Genomic DNA, 15,789 nt, shown 5'->3' with positions numbered 1-15,789 from the left:
TAATTGATAACAAAAGCTCGTCATTTCATTTAGATCCTTTGGTGTCAGGGTCGTGGTATTGTGCATACTGGGATGTTTTTTGGGACAATTGATACAACAGAGCCAACGTTAATGTTATTCCACTTGTGCTTCTCTGTCAGGTCAAAATGCTTAACTTGAAAACAAAAAGTCAATTTCATAGATTTGTGTAATGTTTCAACGACTCAATGGTTTTTCACTTAGGCCTTTTTTAGAGCAGATGTTTTGACTTGAAGAGAAGACAAAGGTGTTACTAACAACATCAACGACAGCTCTGCTCTATTGTGTGTCCCATGTCCCAGTTACTCATTAACTATACAGGACCTGAAACTGAAGCAGCTAAATGGAAGTCAGCCATCATTTATATGTTTATTCATGCCTTTGCTTTTCATGCTGTGATGTCTTCTTTTTGCTGAAAAGGCCTGTTGCAGTTTTTTTTTTTTTTTTTTGTATTTCTGTTTACTTGAGTTTAGATTTTAGTTCATGCTTGTAGTGGACAAAAAAATATAAAAAATACTTAACTCTAACCCATGGATCACATCACTAATTACTACATTGATTTATAATGGATGTTCATGTAAATTTCATGTATTGTAGATGTTTGTTTCATTTAATGTACAATAATCTGCAAATGTACCAACATCAAATAACTGAAACTGTGAATTGCTATTAAATGCTGAGTGCAAATTATATTTATTCAAATTGTATGTGCATTTTTAGCCCAAGTGGATCCAGATCAGTGTTTTGTAATTAATATTGCAAAGCTTTGTTACTTTAAGAGCTGCTTCTCTCAAGTTTCTTCTAATCAATAATATCCTATTCTAATCCTATTCTAACCTAATCTACAGTTATCTCTACCGAAAAAAGGTTTGGAGGACTCATGAACTTTTCAAATCCTGGCAGGAATTTCACAACGAATGTCTATCGGGACACTTTAAACACGGCTATAATCAAGAATGTGATCACTGTGGTTCTCTGCATCTCCATCAACTATATCAACAGCACCCTGGTTCACACGTTCAGAAAGCATGAGGTCTGAAATTTGTCAGTTGTAAAAATCCAATTTTCATGTTTGCATAAGAGTAACAAGCATATTAATTCTCAACATATTAGTGGTATTCAACACGTAATTGTATAATCACTAAATCTGTGACACTGTTTCTACTCTTTTCTCTTATTTCCTAATCAATTCTGTTGTTTCTTACAGATTTTCAATGTAAACCCTCGCTACATCCTGTACATTCATCTGGTAATCAATGACATAATGCTGCTGACAATGTTTACCCTCGTTCAAGTCCTGAGTTACATCGTGTTCACTCTCAACGTCTCCTTGTGTATAGTTTTACTAACAATTGCTATATTTGCAAATTTGAACAACCCTCTGACACTGGCTGTCATGGCAATAGAGTGTTACATTGCCATATGCTTCCCTCTCCACCACACCCAAATCTGTACTGTCAAGAAAACATATGTTGTGATCGGCCTCATATGGGCCATGAGTGCTCTATCAATCCTGCCCGATTTATTTGTCACTTTCGCAGAAGAATCCCTGGATTTCTTTAATTCCAGAGTTTTCTGCCTTAGGGAAAATGTTTTCAGAAACCCTAATCTCACAGAGAAGAGAGATATATCCTACATAGTGTATTTGGTCATTGTTTGGCTCTCTCTTTTCTATACATACTTCAGGATCCTTTTCACTGCACAGTCAGCTTCTGGAGATGCCAAGAAAGCAAGAAACACTGTCCTCCTCCATGGCTTCCAACTACTATTGTGTATGCTCACCTATGTTTACCATCTCATCACAAATGGTCTGACATACTTGTTCCCCAGAGGGGTACTGGCCATTCGCTTCACTATTGCAATATTTGTTCAGGTGCTGCCACGTCTCATCAGTCCGGTTGTTTATGGGCTACGAGACAAAACTTTCAGGCAGTACCTGAAAAGATATCTGTTCTGTTCAACAAATGATCAGACTCATCCACAGAAAACTCTAAAAAGGCCATTATAATGTTCTTTTTTGCTCCTGTCATGTAAAAAGTCTTATCTGTTGCTGTCTTAAAAAATAAAGAAGGAATAAGCTGTACGATGGGCTACCTATTACCCAGTAAGTCTCATTTTTCTTGCAGTTCACACTTTACAGTTGGCCTCAAAAAGCACATTTTCTCATGTTATGATGAGCCCTGCACTGATCCACTTGGAATAGTGAGGGGTGGGTGAGGTGGGGGCGGGGGCATTGGTGTAGCAACGTCAACAGGTTTATTCAGTGGGATGAGTGTAAAGGACATAATGCACAGCAGTGTCTTGGTCTTGGTTTACACCTTGTCCATTATTAAGGTTTTATCTCTTGGACATGAAAGGCTCCTTTTCAAGGTCCTTGCTGAGCAATTTGGGACTTGTGAAAAGGACTGAGGGTATAAGGTGTCTTTTGTATGATCTGTGACCCTAGGCTACGGTTTCACCCAGTTTATGTTCATGTTAACTAGGATGGGTTGGGCCCTTACTGCTCTGCTTAAGTGACTGGTATTATAAAGTAATAGGAGGGCTGCACTGATTAACCTACAGTCAGTCAGCTCAGTGAGGCATTCTGACCATATTGTGTCATGATGAACATTCATCAGGCCTGTGTTAGACAAAACACAGGTTTTAATATATTTTAATCCTAGTTCAATAAGCATAAGTGGAGTCTTCTACCTATAGACCCTGCTGTTCCCACAGGTCAACTTAAATGGTTTTGGGATGGGAGCTGCAGCGAGACACTGCTTTTTACACTGTGAGACACATATAATCAGTTGGTGTGTCCTGATATGTACAGTGAGAATTTGCATGCAATTGGAGAGAATTACCCATAGAGTCCTGTAGGGCACCACCTGTGTTTATAGAACAAAAGGCAACAATATAATTTAGTTTTAGTGACTCATATAACACACACTTCCCTCTATGAACTAACTCTATTAGCTACTACAACCACTAGCGGTTTCATATGATGTGTGTGGTTAGTTAGTTGCCCAAAGTCAGTGTTTGTGTAATATTTTTGTTTATGTTCCTGAGGAATAGAAAAGACCGGGATTTAGATGTAAAATTATTATATGTGACATTAATTGGCGTACAACTAGACATGATTTTACTTTGCGATTTTTGCAATTTCCAGACCTCATACTTCCTCCAAAAGGATTTAAACCAACCAACTTCAAATTTTACTTTTATGACGTGTGCTTAACTGGATGAACAAATACAGTTTAAATTTGGTCTGAAAAGCCTTAAGAAGGTGTTGATGCAGTATTGTGAAAATGGTGATTGAACACCTTTGCCATGGGGCAAAAGGAATTTCGATATTTTGCCATGAACAAAGTGCATTTATATTGTCTGATCTTTTCCAAATGTCAAAGGCTTAATAAGAGTCTTGGTCTGAAGGCATATAAAGGTCCATATTTAGTCATAGTCACAGTGACACACAATGGCAACAGCAAATCATACAGGTCATTCTGTTATTACCTAAACTTCAGCTAAGACCTTGATGATGATACATACTGTATTGTCATCACACCATACAATGCTCTGTAAGGCCGCGTTCACACTGCAAGCCAAAATCTGATTTTTAGCCCATCTAGATTGGAACCAGATGGCTCTTATGAAGTCTGAACAGTCATGAATCACATGAGATCCGATTTTTGCAAACCAGATTGAAACCACCTTTGGGAGGAAGTTTCAAATGTGTCTGAGTCTGAACAGCTCCAAACACTTTTATCGGATTTGACTGTCCGTGACGTCTCTCTACGTCTCTACGCTACATCACTCTATGCGACACCAGACCCGCGCTTATTCCAGTTGTTGTTGCTAGGTGATATATCACTGGAGGCAACGGAGGACGTCGAAAACATCAGTCCATGGACAGAGGATCATACCAAATTCTTAATCTTTGGGGAGATGGCTCCATTCAAGAGAAGCTCGAGGGTTTGTTGTTGCTGTTGCAATTATATGACATCACACAATACGCGCTAGGTGGCGCCTCCGCTATGACAACGTTACCACGGCAACCTGTCAGATTGGTCATTAATGTGGCCCAGTCTGAACAGAGCCAAATCCAATTTGGACACTTGCTAAAAACAGTGTGGACAGTCAGGCCTAAAAATCAGATTTGAGAAGGAATCAGATTTAAATCAGATTTGAATCAGATTTGCCTGCAGTGTGAACGCTGCCTAAATATGGGTGAGGATTTTAAATTGGATTCTAAACGTATCCGGTAGCCAGTGGAAATATTTAAGTATGGGAATAATGTGGGACCGTCTATTTGACCTGGTGAGTAGTCTTGCAGCAGCATTCTGAACTGACTGTAGATGATCGAGAGATGATATGAAGGCATGTAAAAGCATTTCTAATTCAGTATTTGTTACTGCAGATCTCAATTTACTCATATTTCTTAAATGAAAGAAACAAGATCTGGTTAGCTGCTTGACATGGTTGTCAAATATTACCCCAAAGTTGCAGAGTGTTGGTGTGAGAGAGGCCCTATGCTGCTATCTACGTGCCGCAATGCCAGGGTGAGGTGTGAGGGCCCGATCAACACTGCTTGCAGCTTTAATTATTGTTGTTTTTATCTTATATTGTTGTTGGGTATTATATTCCTTTATTTGCCTCATTGCTGCCGTGTAAAATGTTCATAACTTTGTTTTTAAAAATGGTGTATAAATAAACTTTATTATTATTATTGTTGTTGTTGTTGTTATTGTTGGAAAAAGCAAATTGGCATATTATTCCAAAATATGAAATTATTCCTTTAAGAAACACGTGCCAATGTGCATATACACACAGAAAAATACAGGCCAACATAATCCCAGATGATTTCCTACAACCTTTATAAACTCTTTGCATCAATGTCCACACTAGACTGGTTGTATGACATCCTTCTGGGTAGGTACAGTCTCTTCATGCTTACATGTTGGACTAATACTGCACTACTGTGCACTGAATATGTTTGTGTGTATAGTGTAGACAAAATGGGGAAGGTTTAAGTGTTGTTGTAGTTTTCTTTTTCTTTTTTTTAATTTTTCAGTAATGATCCAGTTGGTAATCTACAGTGATGGTGGCTCCTGCAGAGGATTACTTCAGCCAGTTCAGGACCATCTGCTCTGAGATAACTGATCAAGTTTCAAGTTAAACAGTTTTTGACTTGAAATATTAGACTTAGAAAAGGATGAGTTATTGTATGGATCATTATATATTATGGCACATTTGTCAGATTTTATTTTTTAACCTTCATCTTCACCTTCACCTAGACTTCATCATAAATTATTTAATTTTTATTTTGCTTTTCTTACATCAGACAGAGAGGAACCCGTCATTTCAGACATGAATTTATCATCTGTCAATGACACTTCAACTGTAGTTGGGAATCAGCGGAACAACTTCACCATAGCTGTGACCAACAATTTGATTGTCACAGCCCTCTGCATCTCTATCAACTACTTCAATGGTACCCTGGTCCACACATTCAGAAAGCACCAGGTCTGAAATTTGTCATTGTTTTTATGTATGTGCAAGTGATTGATAGAAATAAGGACTCAACAAAAGAGGATTTAAACAAGCAAATACCTCTCTGCCTTTCTCTTCAAATCCTCTTTCCTACTCTGCTTTGAGGCAAACCAGTGTCAAATGTCCACAGCTCTAACTAATCTGGTCTTCAAAAAAGGCAGGATATCAACAAGGCAGAGGTTAATGACACTCCACATTTAAATATATTGAATATTAGCACGTTATAAAAGAAAGAATAATTTTAAATATAATGTTTGCCCTGCTTGAAATGTTCATGTTCTCTTTTTTATGCCTCAGTCAGCCATCTCCTGGAGGGAAAAAAAGTTCTTAATTCTGTGATTTTTTGTTGTTGCTTATCATACAAAGATGGACTGATTTCACAATGTGCTGTCATATGAGTTTAAAAAAAAAATCCTACTTCTCAATCGCAAGATAGCTTTCATTTATTGACAGTTTATATGTTTTAATATGCAATAATCATTAGTGTGTTAATCAAATATTTTCAAGTTACAAAGTTTATTATTGTGTCAAGTGTGGGGGTCAACTAAAGCTGACTGCATAATCTGCTTTTAGTGTCGTGTTATGAAATGTTTCCATTTTCAGACACAAAAGCAACAAATGACTCATAATGCTAAATCTAATTTTTCCTACTTTTGACCACCTTGTCTTTACTAATTGTATTTTTCAGATCTTCTATTCGAACCCTCGTTATATTCTGTTCATCCACCTGGTGATAAATGACATGATGCAGCTGGCCCTGTCAACTCTTCTCCACATCATCAGCTATGCCCTGTACACAATAAAGGTGCCCTTCTGCATCATCCTGCTGACCATTACCATCCTCACCACCCTCAACACCCCAATAAATTTGGCTGGCATGGCAATAGAGTGCTACATCGCCATCTGCATTCCCCTCCGGCATGGACAGATCTGTACTGTCAAGAAAACCTGTGTCTTCATTGGTTTGATCTGGGTTGTGAGTTCAATGTCAATCCTACCTGATATCTTCATCCTTCTGGCCACAGAACCTCTGCAGTTCTTTCACTCCAAAGTGTTATGTGCCAGAGATTTTGTGTTCAGAAGCAACTACAGCCTGAAGAAGAGGGACACATCACACATTGTCTGTCTTGTCCTGGTTTGGCTCACACTGTTATACACTTACTTCAGGATTCTGTTCGCTGCCAAGGAAGCAACTGCGGGCATAAAAAAAGCCAGAAACACTATTCTCCTCCACGGCTTTCAGCTGCTGTTGTGTATGCTCACTTACGTGAGACCCATGTTTGAACAAGGTCTGCTCTACTTATTGCCTAAACATGTCCGGGCCATACGTTTTGCCTGCTATGTCATTGTCCAGATCCTGCCACGGTTTGTTAGTCCCATTGTCTACGGACTACGAGACCAAACCTTCAGGAGATATATGAGACGATACATGCTTTGTAAAGTGAGCACGAGAAGCCACCCAGAAAAAATTGCCGTGTCAAGCATGAGACTTACTGCAAAACTGCAGTGAAAGGTTTTTGGCTTCCAAACACATTCAAGCAAACAATATATTATGTAAAATCTGCAGAGTAAATTAATCTGTGTAACATGATAAATTGTGTTACGTTATTGTGGTTTTGTTTTCATTTTTTGTTTCTGTTTCAATAGCAATTGTATTTTAAATAGTATGAGCACTACAAATACATTGTTATACCAGTGGTTCACAAGTGGTGGGTGCTGAGTGGTTTGTTTGAATATTGTGAAAATACCACTTCCTGCATCCTAGTTAAAAGGATTAGAAGAAATTTGCTCTACTGCAGGGTGAACAACCATCTTAGTTTTACTGACACTGAACACAAAAAAGAAGAACGAGTTGTATGTTTTATGAAGTAGGCTACTGATCTGCCTTAATAATAGCTTATTTGCTCTTTATCATTTTCAACACTACAGCTGTTGTTTCCTTGTTCTTTGTATCAGGCCTGTTTATGTTACAGGTTGTAGCACCAATGGACAGTGTGTATAGCTGAAATAGAAAAAAACAAAGGATGACACAGGAGACGTGGCTTGTCCTTGCTAAATCCTCAGTTATTTTTATTCAAGTCACGTCATTCACTGTACTGTTAATGCTGTCCATTTTAATTTTAATTACTGTATGTGTATTGTCTCTTTTAGGCATATGTCAGTGTTCATAAACTATCACACCAAGATAAACACATTTTGTCACAATATCACCTTCATGTCATTTCTTCTTTTAATCTTTTTTTAAACTAGCTTGTTTGTTTGTTTTTTTACATATAAATGTGTAGGCTACATTTTAGCTTTTTAACAAACGTATTTGCTAATTAATTTGGACATTTTTACTTAATTACTTTTCACATTTAAACATATGCATTTTCAATATTTCAGCCATTTCTTGTTATATAGTTTCTAATCCACTTCTACACCAATATAAACCTTTAACCTCTTAACGTACGCTGTTCCGTCTACGGGACGAACCGGAAGTTAGGAGGTAGCCACACGTTCTTCTGAATGTTTTAAACACCAACCCTTAAACATATATATTCATGCCGTACATCGTTGGAAAGCTTAGATTGTTCTGATTCATTCAAGACCACTCACGACTTATATGGTTGCTCACAGCCGTAATAGTATTAGCTATTAGCTCGGCTAGCCACTCAGCTAAGTGAGAAAAGCTATAATGCTACATACCTTCAAAGTCTTCCCTTTATCCACAACGATCATCTTATGACTCAGGACTTTCTGTACAGCTCGCCAAGTATCCATTCTTGTGAAATATGAAATCCGTTTCCATAAAACCGGACTACGTTCCTCAATATGTCCATGTATTTAGTCCAACACGTAACGTAATAACACAAATAACAAACCATATACGGTCCGTTTACGTCATTTCCTGACCTGCACGTCCATCTCAGAGTACATGTGACTAGATGTTTACAACCGTGAGCCTCTTCTGCTTCTGACGACACCACACACAAGCCAATCGGTGTTTAGGATTAGGCAGTACATGTCTCCAAAGCCAATGAGGACATGTGACCGACGACAACGACGACATGGGTTTGATTGACAGCTGTTCCAGCCTATGGAAATATTCGGTGAAATGAAGTTGATAACCTTTTAGCCAATAGTCAGAGGTTTCCAACGGTGTATGACACTAAGCTATCAGTTTGGCTGTCCATAAACAAACTCCAAGCGTAACCGGCGTGCGCCCTGTGCGTAAAAGAGTTGAACCATATATCATTACGCACTCTGCATTTTGGTACACGGTTGGTTCTTCTTCGACTTGACATATGACTTATACCAAAATAAACAGTGATAGATAGATAGATAGATAGATAGATATGGCCAAACAAAAAAATATATGATTATATATAATAATATAATATTTAATAACAATAATAATAATAATATGGTGTCAACTTTCATTAGAGACCAATATTTTGATTGTAGGCAAAGGTGTTGTGAAGTTATAGGTGTTTGATTGCGGTTATACAGCATTGGTAACCATGGTAACCAAGTGTCCATTTGGAGTCTCCAAAAAGGACCTGAGGAAAACGCATGGACATACCTGTTGCCAGGTATACCAGCCACAGGTCTTGGCATGAAGCCAAGACCTGTGGCTGTGGCCTCATTGTGTCTATATCCCGCTGAGAGGTCCCTGACCCCTAACCCTGCCCCCCCCCCCAACCCCTAACCCTGAGAGGTCCCTGAATGTCTGTACACATGTCATTGTAAAGGCAAACCTATGGGCAAGTAAACAACCCCATCATTGTAACCTCTGCCACTCTTTGTCAGTGAGTCACAGAATCACACAGACACTTTTACAAGAATCCTGAGAGTGTTTCCTTTCCAATGATACCAGACACATCTCTGAGTCTCTAACTATGTGGGATCTGTGCTGCCCACAACTTGGGCAAGTTGTTTAGGCTAACAACATAAAAAATAGGGGCGTATGTTAAGTGGTTAAAAAGTTTCAGATGTTGTACCTGGTCCACTTTTATCTGGGGATCATCTGGTTTTACATTGTTTTTTTACACTGTATTGTGCATTTTCTACCACTAGGTGGCACAAAAATGTATGCACAAATGAGGACAATGAGTCAAAGTTCAGCATAATGACGTATAATTAAACATCAGGCCCAGCAAACCCAAAATGTAATGTCCCCATATGAGGACGCAGGGTCACAGGAGGTTAAAGACATTTGACGTGCAGGTAAAAAATTAGTAGTTTTATTTTTTATAGATGTTATCGCCTTCCCAAATTTAGCTGGTTTTGAATATGAGCAGTAAACTAATTCTAGATAATAATTAGACTTGGCTTTCCTTACAGAGTCTCTGCATTTATTTTATTTATTTATTTATTTATTGTATATTATAAGTTGCCCAAATGCAAGCCAATAGGAAGGATCCTCTGAGCGTCTCATAACATAGTTGAACAGAGCTGAAAGTTCAGGGAAAATAACAAGAACACTTCATAAAGTGTAAATAAGATTTCAAAAGTCACATCACAGGATGACAAATGATGCTTTGCTCTTGCTGTCATCATCATCATCATCGTCGTCTTCATCATGTTTTTTCCTTTCTCTTGTGAACACTGAGGAAGATGATGATGATGAAGCTGAGTTCTGGGATGTTAATAAAGACTCTTCAGTGGAGCTGTCTGCCGTCTTGGTCTCACCTGGACTCAGGTAGGTGCAGCAGGAAGGTGATGGTAAAGTAGCTGCTGGTTGACTCTTTGAGAAATATAGCGAGGTGAGTTCCCTTGTACATCGATAGTTCATCTGTCCATTTATTTACATTTCAAAACTTTAATTTAAAATTTAATTCAAATTGTAATATATGTTTTTAAAAATGCCTTTTTTGTTGAAAGTTGCTTTTATATTTGGAGGAATTAACATATAATGTGATCTTTTGTCTGACAGTGATTTAAGAAAAGTCTACAGCCTGTGTTTGTCCCACGTCACACTGTTTTCTTCTATTCTTCTTTTCAGGTAAAGCTCAGTTTCTACATGCACTGCCAAGTTTACACATTTTTCTCACACTTTCATTGTTTAATTTATTTTATGTGTTTTGAACTGAAAATATAATAAAATAGTACATTTCAGCAGCTGACTGAGCTTTGCAAAAGTTACAATTTTTACTGCCTTTATGCACCAGCATTTGTTAAGTAAACCTGGTTCATGTTTTAACTTTATGTGTGGGAGAAAAAAAAGGCTGGAGGTGAAAAGGGAATAATGGCAGAGAAGGAAATGTATTTCTGCATTATGAAAGTTAACCATTTCTGACCAAACAAGGTGAACTACAGAGCTTGTGCAGGTCTGTTCAGAAATGTCAATAATAAAATAAAATATAAGAATAACATCTGAGATTTACAGCGACGAGGCAGCAGAACTGAATAACTTATCATCTGTGTGTGAAATCATTGATATATAAAACATAGCAGACCAAGACATGAAGTGTTCATTTTGTCTTCTTAACCCGTTAAAGCCTGAACCATCAAATAATTGCCAGAAAATTCTAATTTTGTTTATTGTACCTTCTGATTAATGAAATAACTCTTTTTTCATTTTTGGAGCATATTTGATACATCTGGAAGTTTTTTAAATAGTTTTTTTTTTAAACAAACAAAAACATATGAATACAATGTTGTTTAAAGCCCTTATAGGTCCTCCATAAAGCTCATATCACCACCTACTAAACTTTTTATGTATGATGATGATAATTAATGCATGATGACAGATGTACAGATAAATTACCTTCTACCCCTGCTGTATCACATGTGATAAACACATTTTCAACAGGAATTAATATAATAAAATAAACCACAAAATATTTAATGATTCAACACTGCATTGGTTAATCTGTTTCTGTATCTGATCTTATGTATCAAATATGATTCACTTGGATTTATAGGGTTATATTTAATGTACATGTATCATGAAAGTGGAGTTTCAATACACTAACCAAACAAATGTTACAAATATGTATTTTTATTGATTGTAAATTGATTTATTACACAGATTGAGGATAATTACTTTATATATTAGTAAATGTGTATGTTCTGTGTTGTCTTGTGTCTCTGTCTCACTCTCTCTCTCTCAGGTGGAATATGAGTTCATTAGTGGATCCTGAAGGCAACATGACTTTTCCTTCTCAGGTCTGCTCCGATATGGTCCAGCTACCATTTATTCTGTAATGAATGAAAACGTATATCTCTTGTTGTCTTGCTTGTATTGTTGTAATGCAGTCTCTAATAATAATAATAATGATCTCAGTGTAATCTTTGATATTACAATCATCCGCAGTTTACTGTAGGTTTCCTGTTTAGTGAATACACCACATGCAGATTAACCCTTTAGACTAACACAGCAGTATTTTTAGACAAAGCTAATTTGTCACCATTATTTCATTAATTCTGCCCACATCTCCATTTAAAGGGTAATTTTGATTTGTTAAACTATGACACAAACTTTATGGCTGCAACACTGATCACATGTCTAATCACAGCACCACATAAATTATTGCCTGGTCTGGTATCTCTTATCCAAATATTCATTTAGTGTCCTGGTTCAGTTTATTGTATGTAGAGCTGAAAGTTGATCTATTTAGTTGTTGAAATAATAATAATTAAATATATTTTTTGTATAGTTTAGTTTATTACCATCTCCATTATCTATTACAAATTGTAATAACTACTCTTCCTGGAGTCCACTCATACCAAATTTTACAATTAACATTTTATACAACACTTTATACCAACGTTACATTGCAGTTAGAGGCAGTGGGGTCAGCTGATGGAAACAGAGATTGAATGATGGTAAATGATGAAAACTTGTATGTGAATTGAAATCATTTCCTTCTCTTTGGCTCCCTCTGTTGTTGGATCAGTTCCTGCTCGTCAGAGACACCTTCACCACAGCATTCGTGAAGAACCTGATTCTAGTTCTGGTCTGGCTCCTCCTCAGTTACATCAACGGCACCTTGGTTGCCACCTTCTTTAGACATCAGGTACACAAATACAGACACACACACACACACACACATACATACACACACACACACATACAGTCATAAAACAACTGTAAAAATCTGCTGCTTCTCTTTTTTATATATCATTGTGAATTCATTATCTTTGAGTTTTGGACTGTTGTTAAGATATAACCACGAGCTCTGGTGAAATGTGAAGGTATTTTTTTTCTATTATCAGACATTTAAACTATAACATTTGTCTTTTAATCAACAATTAGTCAGTAATGAAGAAGTACCCTCATTTTTAGCCCTATTACACATACAGGAATAGATGTATAAGGGATAAGTTTGCACCAAACTCATTCAATACTTAGACACATTGCCTCCATTACTTTAAAGTCTCAAATATGGAATATTAATAATATTAATAATATGAACTGCACTTTTATAGAGCTGCAACAAATAGTTTAGTTTCAATTAGTCAGTAGAAAATGAATCAGCTGCTGTTTTGATAATAGATGATTAATAATAGATTCTTGCTGTTCTGAGAGGAGAAAACAATAAGCTCAATATAATAAATAAAGGAACATGAACACTGTTGGTGACCTCTGTGTTTTTTCTCTCACTTTCTCTATTAAAAGTACGTCTTACTGTCTCACACAGTCAATCAGACACTAATTTGACATTTTTTAATGTAATAGTAAACTGAATATTTCCTGGACTGTTTAAACTTCAAAACTCTGAGGATTATATATTTGCCTTCTTATTAAAACTAAATGTTCACCAACAACTATTATATTATATATATATATATTGTATTATAATCAATACTTCATTTTCATCTCTTTCTATCCCTTTCCCGAACCTCTAACCAACCTTATCATACACTCTTTTATCTCTTCTCTCTCTTTGTCTTCCTCCAGACCTTTTACGAAGACCCTCGCTACATCCTCTTCATCCACATGGTGATCAACGATGCCATCCAGCTGACTGTCACCATCACGCTCTTTGTCCTCAGCTACATCTTCTACAAGATAAATGTCTCATTCTGCTGCTTCTTTATCCTGGTGGCTGTCTTCACCACCAGAAACACTCCGGTCAACTTAGCCAGCATGGCCATAGAGCGCTATATTGCCATTTGTGAACCTTTACGACACTCCCAGATCTGCACAGTGAGGAGGACTTATGGTGTCATCGGGTTGATTTGGTTTATATGTGTGGCTCCAGATATTACAGATCTATTTGTCACACTGGCGACTGAGTCTCTGAGCTTCTTTCATCAGTCTGTGTTCTGTTTACGCCAGAATGTGTTCAAAGACCCGATCCTGGCTTATAAAAGACTAGCTTTTGACATCATCTATTTCTCCTGTGTGTTTCTGACTCTGGTCTTCACCTACCTGAGGATCCTGTTTGCAGCCAGGGCCCTCTCCACAGAGAAGTTGTCGGCTCAGAAAGCAAGGAACACCATCCTGCTTCATGGGGCCCAGCTGGCCATGTGCATGCTCTCCTACATCTCCCCTAGTATGGAGATTGTTCTACATCTGATCTTCCCCGGCCGGATCCTAGAAATCAGATATGCCAACTACCTGATCGTCTACATTCTGCCCCGGTTCCTGAGTCCAATCATCTACGGCGTCCGAGACAAAAAGTTCAGGAAGTACCTGAAGATGTACTTCCAGAGCAGCAGGTGCAGAGGCACGCAAAGAGTGGCTGCAGAGTACAACGGCAGCATGTAACAGATCGTATAGCCAGAGGGTTTGAATAAAGGTGTTGATTTTCAGTGTTTAGTTATTGTAAAAAATATGTTTATTTAACAAAATGTATTCATAGAGTCACAATAAAGCAACTAATAATGACAGGATGGTTCATGTCAGTAAGAAATGCTTTCGTGCCCTAAAAAATAAGATTGTGGAAATTGGTTTCAAGGATTTTATAGATAAAATATATGATTGTACAAATGCAACAATAAAAAAACATATTTTTTCTAAAGAGATAATAAATGGTAGAAATTAAACCATGATTTCAGTTGTAATCATTGAAACAAATAATTTTTGACCACACTCCTGATTGGACAACAGAAAAGACCAAGATCTGTTATTATGGATCCCACTGATTTTCTTTACTCTTCTTAAAACCAGTTTCAACAGAAATTACAACTGTCTGATTTTGTAGATGTCATTGGGAAATTAATCATAACAATAAAATCCTGAATGCATCGAACCACTGACGGCTTGCTGGTCTTATATCAAATAATTCTCTAACAAACATTAATGAACATGTTTTTCTACATGTCCGCGGCTCAGGGATCACAAGTCTCCTCAGTAATCCATAACATAACCTGTGACATCATGACCTTTACTCTATCGCTATGACAACCTGATCAAAGCACACAGACACTAGCATCCATACAAATCCTTATATATGAGATAAGAGGCTGCTGGAGAAGGTCGCTGACTCTGTCAGTGACTCAACAGGTGAGATCTGTCATCAATCATCTGATCTCTGAATATAATAATATCACTGTTGCCTCTACTTTCTGTTTCAATAGGATACAGCTCATATTCATGTTACTTTTACATTACATTCAAAGTTTGAAAAAGTTTAATGTTGTACACGTCTATGCAATCCTTCTGACTGTATTGTATGTTGAATATGTGAATATGAAGTGAAACTACATAATTATTTCCATGTGATGTCATACAGTACAATGAAAATGTCTAATTTTTATAACACTACAGGGTGAATTTCTATGAGCTGCTGAATGATGTAAGTCTATATGTGTATATGATGTATTATATGATGTATATGATGATGTATTTATACTTTAAAACTGTAGTCATAATGTAGTCTTACTAATATTTTATATTCTAATGAGTCCCACATGTTGTCATCACACATTATATTACAATTAAACCCAAACTACAATGTTTTCAATTGTAGTTAAATAGCTATTTATAATTCATGAATGGGTGAATTCCTCTGATCTCACTGTGGATTTGGATGAACATTGTAAATTATGAATTACAGACAGTGGGTAAATGTAATATCTCTCTGTGTGTGTATACTGTAGCTCATTATAACTTAACCATTGTGTGTCTGACAAAGATTACTCAATTTAAATCAATCAATTAATTTTTATCTATACAGCAACAAAAGTTATCTTAAGGCCTTTCACATAGAGCTGCTCTAGACCATACTCTATCATTTTCATTCAGTTCAATTTCAGTAATTCCATGTACTCATTTACATTCCTTATACTGCACATCTTTGAGTCTTT

General features: G+C 36.9%; 3 protein-coding genes across 3 annotated transcripts; all 3 read left to right on the top strand.

Annotated features, from left to right (window-relative positions):
* Positions 1–898: 898 nt before the first annotated feature.
* LOC128355389 (odorant receptor 131-2-like) lies at positions 899–2,026 on the top strand. The gene is made up of 2 exons (XM_053315628.1): positions 899–1,051; positions 1,226–2,026. Exons 1-2 carry the CDS (start codon positions 899–901, stop codon positions 2,024–2,026), a joined length of 954 nt encoding a protein of 317 aa, XP_053171603.1.
* A 3,338-nt stretch (positions 2,027–5,364) lies between these two features.
* Positions 5,365–7,057, top strand: LOC128355388 (odorant receptor 131-2-like). Its single transcript, XM_053315627.1, has 2 exons — positions 5,365–5,520; positions 6,236–7,057. The coding sequence occupies exons 1-2, from the start codon at positions 5,365–5,367 to the stop codon at positions 7,055–7,057; spliced, it is 978 nt and encodes a 325-aa protein (XP_053171602.1).
* Positions 7,058–12,440: 5,383 nt separating this feature from the next.
* Positions 12,441–14,248, top strand: LOC128355387 (odorant receptor 131-2-like). The gene is made up of 2 exons (XM_053315626.1): positions 12,441–12,551; positions 13,436–14,248. The coding sequence occupies exon 2, from the start codon at positions 13,475–13,477 to the stop codon at positions 14,246–14,248; it is 774 nt and encodes a 257-aa protein (XP_053171601.1). The 5' UTR covers positions 12,441–12,551; positions 13,436–13,474.
* Positions 14,249–15,789: the final 1,541 nt, after the last annotated feature.

This window comes from Scomber japonicus, chromosome 3, assembly GCF_027409825.1.
Source record: "Scomber japonicus isolate fScoJap1 chromosome 3, fScoJap1.pri, whole genome shotgun sequence".
Classification (NCBI taxonomy): Eukaryota; Metazoa; Chordata; class Actinopteri; order Scombriformes; family Scombridae; genus Scomber; species Scomber japonicus.
The sequence above is the reverse complement of the archived record's forward strand: the minus strand, read 5'-3'. Positions and strand labels throughout refer to the sequence as shown.